The 13,269-nt window shown below is 40.7% G+C and overlaps 1 protein-coding gene and 1 pseudogene across 1 annotated transcript; both read right to left on the bottom strand.

The window, feature by feature from the left end:
* Positions 1 to 5,791: 5,791 nt before the first annotated feature.
* Positions 5,792 to 7,691, bottom strand: LOC141834765 (cation/calcium exchanger 1-like). The gene has a single exon (XM_074722122.1). The coding sequence runs from the start codon at positions 7,689 to 7,691 to the stop codon at positions 6,093 to 6,095; it is 1,599 nt and encodes a 532-aa protein (XP_074578223.1). The 3' UTR covers positions 5,792 to 6,092.
* Positions 7,692 to 7,697: 6 nt separating this feature from the next.
* On the bottom strand, positions 7,698 to 13,261 carry LOC141834766 (putative inactive leucine-rich repeat receptor-like protein kinase At3g03770; annotated as a pseudogene).
* Between the last annotated feature and the right edge of the window lie 8 nt (positions 13,262 to 13,269).

Consider the following 13,269-nt stretch of genomic DNA (forward strand, 5'->3'; position numbering starts at 1 on the left):
TCACTTCAGATTATTAGGGAAGAAGGCGGGCACCTTCCTCGACGACCTAGACTCCCATCCGAGGCATAGCATAGTAGGCGCATCACAGACGGAGCTGAGTACTATCCAGGTTCGTAGGCCGCTTCTCCGGCATACTTCGGAGGCATGACCAATCTTCCTCAGGATCTGACAAGGGTGGCATCTGGCTAATCCCCGGGTGCCGTGATCTTTGAAGTTCTCTGCCGGTTGCGCGCTCTGATTGCAAAGAAGTAGCTTTGCTCAACGAAGCCGCTCATCAGTAGTTTCAGTAGGTTCGGCTCATTTCCCCCAGTCGCTCCTCTCTTTCATCTGACTACGATTCCTGTTTTTGACAATTTAAACTTACCACTTTTTCAACAAAATCGAAAAGAACTAGATCAAGGACTGACCTCACTGAAGAAGCTCGTGACCGACTACCATTGATTTGGTTGCTTCTTAGACCCTTTCCCGGCACTATTATATAAAGTTATGAATCGGCATGTTCGTCGGCTCTCTAATGAATGAGCAATATATTGGATTTTCAATAAAATGAAGTGCTAGGGCTGTAAAAAAAGATGTTCATGAACAAATTCAATACTCTTCAGTAAAAGCTCATTTATTTATTAGATAATTGTCTTAAATAAATTTTAAGTCGATTACAAGTTTAACTCAATAAGACTTTTAATAAAAAAAATTTGAACGAGCTCAGTAACACACAGAAATAAGTTTGAAATTGGTCAGAAGACTTGGCTCAGCTGGATTACGACCCTATGAAGTGCTAAGGAATAAGAATGTCTTTAGCAATTTTAAATTTTTTATTATCAAATAAGCCATCAGCCGGTTTTGTCCAAAACCGGCTGATGGACTTAAAGACCTCGAATGCACATGATCCGAACACCTTTTTTGCTCCTCTTGCACTCTATAATGTGTACATCAACTCAGAATGCATTGCGATACATCGTGTTGGAAGCAGGAATTTTTTCCGCTCGTGCTCGTCATGTGGATTGGGGTGAAAATTTTATTTTTAATTCTACATAGATGATACTTGGTGTTCAAAGACACCAATGAGTTCCTTGGACTCCCTCACTTATATAGATATAAAATTTTAAATTTTTTATTATCAAATAAGCCATCAGCCGGTTTTGTCCAAAACCGGCTGATGGACTTAAAGACCTCGAATGTACATGATCCGAACACCTTTTTTGCTCCTCTTGCACTTTATAATGTGTACATCAACTCAGAATGCATTGAGATACATCGTGTTAGAAGCAGGAATTTTTTTCGCTCGTGCTCGGCATGTGGATTGGTGTGGATATTTTATTTTTAATTCTACATAGATGATACTTGTGTTCTAAAGACACCAGTGAGTTCCTTGGACTCCCTCACTCATATAGATATAAAATTTTAAATTTTTTATTAATAAATAAGTCATCAGCCGGTTTTGTCCAAAACCGGCTGATGGACTTAAAGACCTCTATTGCACATGATCCGAACACCTTTTTTGCTCCTCTTGCACTCTATAATGTGTACATCAACTCAGAATGCATTGCGATACATCGTGTTGGAAGCAGGAATTTTTTTCGCTCGTGCTCGACATGTGGATTGGGGTGGAAATTTTATTTTTAATTCTACATAGATGATACTTGGTGTTCAAAGACACCAATGAGTTCCTTGGACTCCCTCACTCATATAGATATAAAATTTTAAATTTTTTATTATCAAATAAACCATCAGCCGGTTTTGTCCAAAATCGGCTGATGGACTTAAAGACCTCGAATGCACATGATCCAAAAATCTAATTTGCTCCTCTTGCACTCTATAATGCGTACGTAACCTCAGAATGCATTGTGCCATCAGCCGGTTTCCTAATTGAGATCTTATGAAGTTCATGATTTGCAATTAGGGATGCTCTCAATATCATGCTTCATATTCATGCTCTTAATATAGCCTGAATTCGAGGGCACAAGCTGCAGCAAATAATGACAACAAACACCTCCTCAAAGAAGGCAGAAATATAATTTTAAGTCGAAACAGGATTCCTACAAAAGATTCTCATGACAAAAAATTATTTTAAATAGTATTGCAATCAAAGAGTACATGAAAGATAAGCTCAGGGCAAGGGTTCAGACAACTGAACAACAAAAGAAGAGCCTCTCTTGAAATGGCTGAAGAGTAGCATTGTTGACTTGAAGAATATTCTGAGGATTTTGGGTAGAGAGGTCGGGTTTTTCTTCGTCGGTGTGCTTCGCCTCAGCAGATTTGTCAAGTTCCAGTTTTCCCCCTTCTCCATGGACCTTCTCCTTCCCCTCCGACGGCTCTGACTCGTCTCTAAATAGCTTGTTCTTGAGGATGGCCTCCTCGACGGCGGCTCTGAGCTCCACCAGCGCCTTCCTCTCGGATTCCTTGAGATCCGACAAGAAGTTGCTCTCCTCCCTGAAGGACAAGGCCTTCTCCACAACCGGACCACCCTTCTCATTCTTCACCTCTACTGCAGTCGCATCCTTCTCTGCTTCCTTTTCAACCACAACGGAAGCTCGAATTGAGAATCAGCCGCGCGATTTTGGGAGAGGCGGGATTTTATTTTGGGATTTCGTTTCGGCCACGGTGGAGGATGAACAGTGAAACTCCTCGCCACGTCGGTTGTCGCGCACGGAGTCGCGTAAACTCATCGCGCAGGATATCATTCCTATATATATATATATATATATATATATATATATATATATATATATATATATATATATATATATATATGTTCTGGTCAAATATCGTGAATGATCAATCCATTAATTAATGAATAATTCAACGTAGGTAATCTCTTGGATGAGCTAGGGTGCGGGAGATGAGATCGGGCCGGTCACCCCTAGGGATTGAGTCCATGCGACTACTTGGGATTATCATTTTTTAGGGTGCGGGAGATGATCTGAACCTGAAATATACTTCAGAGAAGAGGTTAGACTAGATTGGTTCCGAAGAATCCCGACAAGTCACTCTGACACTCAAATTAGGGTTCCCAAGAAGGTGATGAAATGTAGACAGGAAAGAAAACAGTGCTAATAGAGTTTTTGGAATCGAATCTTGAATATGGCGATGAGTTAAATCTTTTATAGCTTGCTTCTCCTCTCCCCTTGCCGGATGTGATGATAGCAACCTACAAAGGAGACCAAATCTGACAATCGCTTCCTTTTGGCCTTGTGTGTTGCAAGAGGGGTATCCGAGGGGAGCAGGTCTGACAACCTTGTATTCCTTCTAGCCTTACGTGCAGAAAGAGGGGTATCTGAGGGGACCGAGTTTGACAACTTTATAACCGCTTGTACATCCTCAAATTGTTGCATGTCTATGAGAATATTTACATCCTCCTTTGGCAGGCTATGTAAAATAGCGGTTCACCCAAGATGTGAGGGTGGAACCCAACATGAGGTGGAGTGGTCGAGATGAGATGTCTGAGATGATCGAGACGAGACTGATTGAGACGAGATGACTGAGAGGGCCGAGACGAGACAGGCCGAGACGAGGGCGACCGAGACGAGATGACTGGGAGGGAGATGAGGCTGGCCGAGACAAGACTCATGAGATGGTCAAGACGAGGTTGGTCGAGACGAGACGACTAAGAGAGTCGAAACAAAGCTGGCCGAGAGGAGACTCCTGAGATGACAAAGACGAGACCGACTATGAGACGACTAAGAGGGTTGAGGCGAGGTTAGTTGAGACAAGACTCCAGAGATGGTCGAGACTAGGCTGACCGAGACAAGGCGCCCGAGATGGTCGGGATGGCTTCGAGAGCCCAAATCAAACCCTAGACTGAGCCCGGATTGAGCTCATGGTGTGCCCCAAGTACGGCCTAAACCCGAAGTTTCAGATATTCTATTATGGTGGGATTGGGTCCGTGTTGACCTGGTTTGCCATATCGGCCTAGATCTTGACCTCCACATGACTCTTGACTTTTATCTCGGAAGGTGTCACGACACCTGCATCAATATGGATTATCATCTCTATGAGTGGCATAATCAAGTCAAATGATCAAGGTTTAGCGACAATTAATCTTGACGAAAGAGACTTAGCAAAATTAGACACCCATAATACCCTTTTTTTGTCATCAAGATGCTAGCAAACAAACACTAAATCTACCGTGAGACAAAATATATAGACAAATGCAATGTGCCAAGCCAAAATAGTGTTATAAACAGGTAAACAGTCAATATAAATACAAATATGAATAGTTTTCTCAACAGCACTGTCCAGCTTCAACTTAGAAATCAACACAAAGTATCACTGCAGCACAGGCAAATTTTATGGGCCTAACCAATCCAAAAGTGCAACCCAAATAAGTGAACAAATTTTGTCTAGTTCTTGGAAACTCCTGCACACTGAAAGGAAGAGGTCTCTTGATCCAAACCAGAAATTCAATTTGAGCCTCACTTTCTAACTACCAAGTAAACACACAGTCGAATTATCAGATTGGGGTGAAAAGGGCGGCTGGTTCCTTACCAAATTTCAATAGCTTATCCAAAATGAGCACCTAAAGTGATGCCACAAATCTGTCTTTCTCTTCATTATCAATGGACAAAAGCAGATACGACGTCAATTCATTCCAAGCTCATCATTGAATCTCTCGAATGGAATGGCACAGAGCACACTTGTCAACGCATGGAGCCTTGTGGTTGAGGCATTACTGGTGAAGTTTTATCTCCAAGGATCGTATGACTCCTTTCCTTTTCCTCATCAACTAGTGATTTTATCAGTTTTACAAACACTCTTTGTAATAGTCAAACAAAATCTAAAACTCTTCATGAATCCTCATTTTCATGAAGAATTTCTCCCATAAGGTCCAAAGATGCCTGTAATTCAGTGCCATGAGGTGTCTATGTAACAGTCGCACTCACTCAGTTTGTCACTGCACGGGCCAGGCACAACTAGTGCACATAAATTCCCCATTTTTTCCAGGGCAAAACATGAGCCATGGATACTGGTTTTGGATCCATGCATTTTTACGAAAACAATTCAATGCATCTAATTAAACCGAATGATGCATCGAGGGTGATAATCGGAGTCTCGTCTCAATGGGGAAAGGAGAAGAAGAAGAGGATGTTAGAATGGAATTCATATATATCTCGACAACTAGATGTCCACTTTGATCACGTCCTCGTGGTTTTATTTTTGGGCATTACCCAAAAGGCCTGTACCAATGAGATATTTTTCATCTTATAATCAGCTCATGTTATATTTTGAATTGGGTTATTAGTATTCTACACATATAATCCAATAACCGATAACTTCCTCCTCTTTAATACACAATGTGTTAGATCACTTAATGGGATTTAATTCTTAATGGCAATCATATGTGTGATTTATTCACATATTAGCCCACAAAATAAAGAGTTAATCCTTCATTCTAAACCACGAGAGAAAATTCAATGAAAACAATGGAGAATCTTGCATGGAGATGCATGGCTGATGAGGATGTGACAGGTAGAGTGAATGAGACTCTGATACACCAAGAACTGCCTCCACCAGATGGATAGAAGGTTAGGTACTACCTCACGGCCAATTAATGATTGACCAACCTGTCTATTTGTCTGAAGAGCTTCCAAAGCTTCCTAGTTTACCTTGTTCAAAACGATAACTAGAACATGTAGAACTTCACAAGTTGGCCTACTTGTTCATGGTTTTATTGGTTTATTCTGAAGTTATTCATGATAAAAGAGAAAAAAGTTCAATTTAATAAAGGTGCAAAACTGAAGTGGGCCTGGACCATCACACCATGAACATGGAGAAACACAATGAACAATCACGCAATATCTTATCCTTTTTGTCTGTATTGCTCGAGAGGCATCAGCCACTCTTGACACATTCTGAAACATCAACTTACAATGCATTTGAGCAATAACCTTTCTACAATGTTTCTATCAAGCTAAAAGCTTGTGAACTGAATTCCCAAAGTAGTAAACTGATTGGAATTCAGGTAGTAATTTGATACAGATCACATTTCTGAACATTTACAGTTTGCATATTGGCCAGAGTTAACTGCTAAACTTCCAGTAATATTCACGACGAGATCTACTGCAGGATTAAACTTGTTTAGTAGAGTTCCAACTTCAATTCACCAGATCAAGGCTCTCAAGAAGCCTCAAGCACAGAAATGTCAAGTAGATGGCCAACAGTCCGACCCCCAACACCCTGTCCGGCTTCATCCCTCTCCTTGGCAGGATGATGAGAGCCCAAAGCAAGCCCCCGATTAAGAACCCTAATGTCTCAAATATAGCGGTGTCCTGAGGCACCACAAATGGGGTAGGATAAGAAGCCACAGAAGCCAGCACAAGTGACAAACCCAATCCCACAAGTGTGTTAAAGATTGGCCCTGCGTAGCACCCAGAGATGGCAATCTGAACCCCGTTACCTCCTCCATGGATTGCCATTGCGAGATTCGCAATGAGGTCCCCCAGTGAGTTGCCCCAAGCCAAGACGGTGAAGGCCAAAACCAAGGGGCTTATGTGAGCTATCTCGCCAATGGAGACAAGTAAGGAGACCAATTCCGCTGCTATAAGGTAGGACCATATCACGCTCATCAAGAATCCACCTGCAAGCCAAGGGAACAAGAGGGATTTCGGAGGGGAAGAGCTCTCGGTGGTTACCATGGTAATGGCACCAAGAACAAGACCGATTAAGCTCCCAAAGAAGTAGAGTGTTAACTTCTCCGCTGTGCTTACTTCTCCTGTTTCGGAGAGCCAAAGGGTCGCCAGGAACAGAGGTGACAAGCTCACTGAAGCAACTGTGAATGGCTTGGACCATCTCTCCTTGCTCACGTCGGGAATTGTTAATCTTCTCGGCAAGTAGAGTGGCATCTTTAGCAGGTAGATGAACCAGAAGAAGTAGTGTGAAACAGGAGAATTCAAATGAGCCTTCTGTCGACGAGGTTCTTCGGAGGCTAGTTTGGTTTCTGGGTCTTCTTCATCGGCCAAGCCATCGAGAATTGGGATTAGAAGATCGCTGTTTCTATTTTTGTAGTGATGCATGGCCCATACGAGAAGGACGTAGACAAAGTAGAGGGAGAAGAACGCGATGGCGCCCCAAATGCCGGTTCTCCCGGTGACCAGTACTAGGGAGAGAGCGGCGAGGATGAAGAGAAAGAAGCAAAGGTCGCGGAGGAAGCTGGCGCGGTCGATGGCGGCGCTGCCGCCATCGATGACGAGGGCGATGGCGGCGACGACGACGGTGGAGACGAAGAAGGCGCCGCCGAGGACGCTGCTGAGGCCGACGTCGGCCACGCCAGAGGAGGAGGAGAAGGAGACGAGGCTGGAGAATACGTCGGGAGCGCCGTTCCCGAGGGAGAGGAGAGTGACGCCGGCGATGGTGGGCGTGAGGTGAAGCGCGGCGGAGAGGCCCTCGAGGGAGGAGCAGAAGTAGACGGAGGCGGTGTCGCCGAGGAGGTAGAAGAGGAGAAGGAGGCAGAGCAAGAGGAGGGCGTAGCCGAGGAGGGGGCGGTCGCCGAAGGAGCAGTAGAAGAGTTGGATGTAGTCAATGAAGCCTTCAGGGGCGCAGGTGGAGGCGTGAGCTTTGAGGTAAGCGCAAATGGCTTCGTGGTCTTTAAGCTCGCCCAGGCCATGGCAGTCTTCTTCTTCTGCAGCTACTGCTACTGCAAGAAGAAACAGGGAAATGAGGAAGAAAAAGGAAGCTTTCACGAAGGCAGAAGCCATGGCTAGCTACAATGAATTTTGTGGCAATGGCGAACTGGAAGTCGGATTTGAACTGCTCATGGCTGCGCCATGGTTTGAGCTATATAGGTGGAATTCAAGCCTAAGAACATGAAATTGGAGGTTTTGAGAAGTGATGGTGAAAGGGAGAAGAAGACTCGTGGAATTTCCATCGCATTGCACCTCATAATATATCATCAAATTAGCGTCTCATAGTATAATTGAATTGGTTATAACAGAATAAAATTATTGAAATAGACAAAGATCAAATTTAAACGGAGACAATATCCTCTTTCCATCGTAATCAATTACAACTTCTCAATTTATCTTTTCATAAATGATCGTGAAGATGATCGTATAAGACCATAGAGATAACATATTTTAATTTCATGAAACTAAGGCGAATAGGAATAAAATGCTGTCATCTATGTGCAATTTAATTTAATAGGGACTTCTAGTTGTTTTCATTTTATATATTTTTATTTTTATCACTCAATAGCAATTTTAAGCATATAATAATAGGCTTCATTCACATTATAATCTATTTTTAAGCATATCATAATAATTTCGAGTAAAGTTGTTATAACAATAGTAAATAAAAATATTTTAAAAAATAAAAAATAGGCTTAAATTATTTATTAATCAAAGGAAAACGAAATAAAAATGGCTTAAATTTATTTTTAAAAAATGAGTGGTTCCCAGATCAATTTCTCATCCCATCCACGAAAACCATATTACAGTAGTTTAATGTTGCACGTTTCTTTGTTGCTCCGCGTGACGTGGCACGGCAGTCAGGTCAGCAATTGAACAACCGACGTCATTTATTTGACTAAGGGTCAACGACCTGCGTGGGGCAGATAACTGTAAAAAAATATATAATCCCTAAATTACAATAAAATTTTTAATTTAGAAATAAAATATTTAACATTCTAAAACATATTAAATTTTTTGAATTGATAGTTTAACTATACTACGATAATTATTAGTAAAATAAGATATTTTCTTTAAAAAATTAAAATATATATTGGATACAATATGAAGTTTTTTAAATATGAAAATTGGATACAATAAGCACGCATCTCATATTATCAATCTCTCCCCAAATAATCAAGCTATTTTGCTGAGGAAATTAAGTTGTTTATTTATCTATTTATTTTTATTAATTCAGATATCCGACTATTCAAAAGGTGGATGGTTTGACCTAACAGATCCATCACCAAGACACCAAGTAAATTGATGACTCAATATTATAAATAGTTTGAGAATAGTAAATAGCCCCCGGAACATAATTGAGTTGGTTACGACGGAATAGATTTATTGAAGTGGGCAAGAATTGAATCTCGACGAAGTCAAAGCAATGCCCTCACCAAGACACCAAGTAAATTGATGACTCAATATCATAAATAGTTCGAGAATAAAGTAGCCCCCGGAGCATAGTTGAGTTGGTTACGACGGAACAGATTTATTGAAGTAGACAAAGATTGAATTTCGATGAAGTCAAAGCAATGCCCTCCCTGTCATGATTAACTGTAACTTCTCGATTTACCTCCTCACAAATAATTATGGAGCCGACCATGTAAGACCGTTAGAGTGACGAATTCTACCATTTACTAAAGAGAATAGCAAAGTAAACTGTTTATTGCAACAATAAAAGATCGTTAGGTTAAAAATGAAAAAAAAAACAATTAAATACTTTAAATATGGAGGTCAAATAGAACATTTTGTAGTGTGAGGGTTAACCATTCGAATAATTCTGATTATATAAACTTCTGTGGGAGAATTTTGTGACAATGGCTTTAACACTGATTTTCTGAATGGCTTTAACACCTTATGATAAATGTATAATTTAGCACTATCAACAACAAACAGAATGAGTAATGCAGTAGCAATGTAGCAGTAGCAAGTGACTGAATAGGTGCCATAATTTAGCACTTGACAAAGGAGTCAGCAATTGAATTCAAGTGGTGAGGGAATCAGGGATGGTGGAGATGGTGATTCCCCACTGCTGTGAGAGCCTCCCTTCCATGATTCTTGGACTTGGACAGCAAATTGCAAGTTCCACAGCACATCCTCGATCGAAGGTCTCTGAGTTGGATCCTTGGAGAGGCATCTCGAGCAAATCCCCATTACAGTCGTCAAAAATTCGTCGCTGCACGAGTTGCTCACTACAGGATCCACAAAGCTCCTCCTCGCCATTTCTGGCGTCGTGCATTCTTGTAGCTGCAAACAGTAGGAGTTCAAGATGGCATTCCTGTCAGCCTAATTTGCTGACTGGTTTTTGCATGCAAGTAATTTCAGGTTTCAGTAGTAAGACGGCACGAAGACTACTAAGGGCGGAGCCACGTTTTACTTTACCCGGGTTATAGCCTGGGTGCTCCACGGCGAAACAGTTTAAATTTACATAAGAATTTTTTTTTTTTTTAAAGAAAAAAGAAGAGCCAGCCCGGGTAAAATAACTCAAAGCTCGTCGGCATAGCCCACCGTCAGAGATCAGCCCGGGTAAATCACCCGGGCTGGCTCCGCCATTGAAGACTACTAAGATATTTCGGTAAACCTTTACCTGATTCTGCATTTTGCCTGCCTCTCTGACACATTTGATTGGTCTTCCAGTTATAATCTCAAGTAAGATGACACCAAGATCATAGATGTCAACCTTATCCAAGTGCTTGGATCTGTAAAGAGTAAAAAAATTCATCTCTTATTTTGAGTTCCGCAATGGTATAAGAACACTAGTCTGATTTACAAAGGTCACATTCGTCATGAAAACTAGAATAAAAGACTATCGGGGATTGGATCATGAAGTCTAAATTTCATATCTTACAGATCAAAATAGCACTGGTAATGGGTTTGCACTTTGCTAATAGAAATGATACATATCATCTACTACTGTTACTAGGGAGAGAAGCATTTTATCTGAATGGTTTGAGGAGTGTTATAAGTACTTACCTTTCGTTGGTTTCTTGTAAACCACATGAAGAATTTCTTATCAGCTGTTCACAAACATATAGTTCCAATCAGAACCGATGTCGAGGAACGAAAGAACCAATGAACATGAGAAGAAGGCTGGAAGGGGTTAGATAATACCTCGCATTTCATATCCTCTGCTAGTGTTGGTAGATTGTAGCTGCCAATTTTCGCAACGAGGTGCTGATCCAAAAGGATATTTGTGATTTTAAGATTATTTCCAAACAGACCAGGCATCATACCTCCATGTAGAAATTGAATGCCTTTCACAACACCAATGACAGCGGATATCCTCTGCATCCATGTGAGCTTTTCACTATCTACTCCCTCTGTAGATTTCCAAAGAACACAAACAGAAACAATCAAAATTCTAGAAAATTAAGAATCTAATAACAATAACTTTGCTAAACCTTCACCTGAAACGTTACTTCTTAATGTTCTACTTGAGACGAACTCAAAAACAAGAAACAATCTGCTGACAGAGGATTCATTGGGATAATACTCAAACCCATGACCAAGGGCACTGACTAGATGTTGATGTCTAAGCTTTGAGATCAGTTCAATGTGACGGTCAAAGATCTGGGGATTTTGAGCTTTTTTCAGCTTCAAGCATCTTATTGCCACCAAGGTACCTTCTTTAAGTTTTCCTCTGTACATCTGGTATCATAAAAGTAATGCTCAGACCAGCTGCAAACAACTTGAAAAGTATCATGGAATTTTTTTTTTCTCTTGGTTTTACGAGTGAATTCTGTAAATCTGAATGTTTCAGGATCAGCAAAGCTAGCCAAAAAAAAATTATGTTTTTTTTTTCAAAAAGAAAAATCATGGGTTGAATTAGCTGCCTGAAATCTGGACCACCATACCATGTACATGATGCAGTGCAAATGATTTCGATATAATTAAAATTGATGAAGCTTTGTTTTAAAAGGAACATTATGTGAAATTATCTTATATGATTCCATAACATCAAGAACAGTTAAAATACTTTACCAAACTATCCAAAACATTCATGTTAGATGCATAGTTAAGAAATGCAAAGCAAAGAGAAAGACAAGTACGTTCTACAAGATATAGCTGAAACTGTAGGAATATGCTTGAACTGGATGACAAGTGAAAATGCACACCTGACCATAAGGGCCTTCTTTAATGAAACTTGATGTGTCAAAATTCTTTGTAGCATCTTCAAGCTCCTTCAATGAAAAAGGTCTGTATGGTGGAATGTTAAGTGTTTGCAACATATGACCTATCAAATAAAGAGAAAACACAGAGTCATTAACCATAATAAATAGAAGAGCTATGATGGCCATGAAGATAAATACATGCAAGCATTTTTGAACAATTGATCTGTGAGCGCCAACGAGTTAACTGAATTCCTCATCGCCAATTGTAATGTTCTGGCATCATAATATCTCGACAGGAAGAGAAGCACCAGAGGCATAGTAATTATATTGATTAGTTTTCATTTGGCATTAACTAATAGATATATACACATCATAATATTATATGCTTGTTTATATTGTGCTAGAGACAGAGAAAGTTATTATTACTTGCATCAGCGAAAAACTGGGTAGAATACCCCACTGAAGCAAGCTCTGATTTACTCCTTGGGCCTTTTTTGGCTGCCTGCTTGATCTTAGCTCTTCTAATTGCAAAGAAAACCATCATCACCAGAGAAATGCTTGCAACAATGCCTCCAATGACCACAACAAGAAAAGCTCTTTTGCCACCTGATGTATTCATCCTTTTGTGAGGTACTATTCCCACAGCCAATGCTTCGGTCTGGCAGAATGAGAATGGATGCTGGCTCTGATCCTCGGTCCCAGACAATTTGCCGCATACCGAACCACATTCTTTGAGTTTGAAATCAGGCATGTAGGCAGGTTCCCAGTCAGAAGATTTGATGACAAATCCACATATTCAAGCTCATCAGTACATGGCATACTTGGCAGAAGCATTCCAGTAAACCTGTTCCCAGCAATACTAAGAAGGTGAAGTGAAGGGATAGACAACAATGCCGGCATGAAAGGCCCAGTAAACCTATTGGAAGATATGTCCAATTTTTCCAGAAAATAGTAACTATTTACTTCAGCAGGCAAGCCACCTTGAAAATTTGTTCTTTCTCAACACAAGTGTTATAAGCTTCCTGCCCAAGCTTGGAAATCGTGGTCCAAAGTAGTTATTCTCCAAATCAAGAACTTGAAGGAATGTCAAATTGCTGAGATCTGGCAACTCTCCAGACAAGATATTGGATGACAAAACAAGCACTCTGAGTGACTTTAATCTGCTAAATGAATCAGGCAGAGACCCACTGAGAGAGTTGTTATTCAATCTAAACACGGTCATTAGTGGAAGCTCTCCCCAACAAATATGGAATACGTCCACTGAACATGTTATGATCAAGTATCAACGTTTGGAGATTTATCAATCTTGAAACTTGCGTAGGAATTGATCCATACAAATAATTTGTGCTCATGTTGAGAATTTCAAGAGAAGATAACCGATAAATCTTGCCAGGCAGGGGACCCCATAGGCCTAGTGATGTTAAAGAGAGACCTCAGGTTAGGCAACTTGTAAAGAGCAGCAAATAATGAGTTAATGGAGAAGCTATGAGGAAGAA

This window comes from Curcuma longa, chromosome 9 (assembly GCF_044706935.1).
Source record: "Curcuma longa cultivar G26 ecotype Majalengka, Jawa Barat chromosome 9, ITB_CL_G26_1.1, whole genome shotgun sequence".
NCBI classification, from domain to species: Eukaryota; Viridiplantae; Streptophyta; class Magnoliopsida; order Zingiberales; family Zingiberaceae; genus Curcuma; species Curcuma longa.

Excerpts from the sequence above, each read along its gene's own strand:
- LOC141834765 (XM_074722122.1), bottom strand. The coding sequence starts at position 7,691 with ATGGCTTCTGCCTTCGTGAAAGCTTCCTTTTTCTTCCTCATTTCCCTG.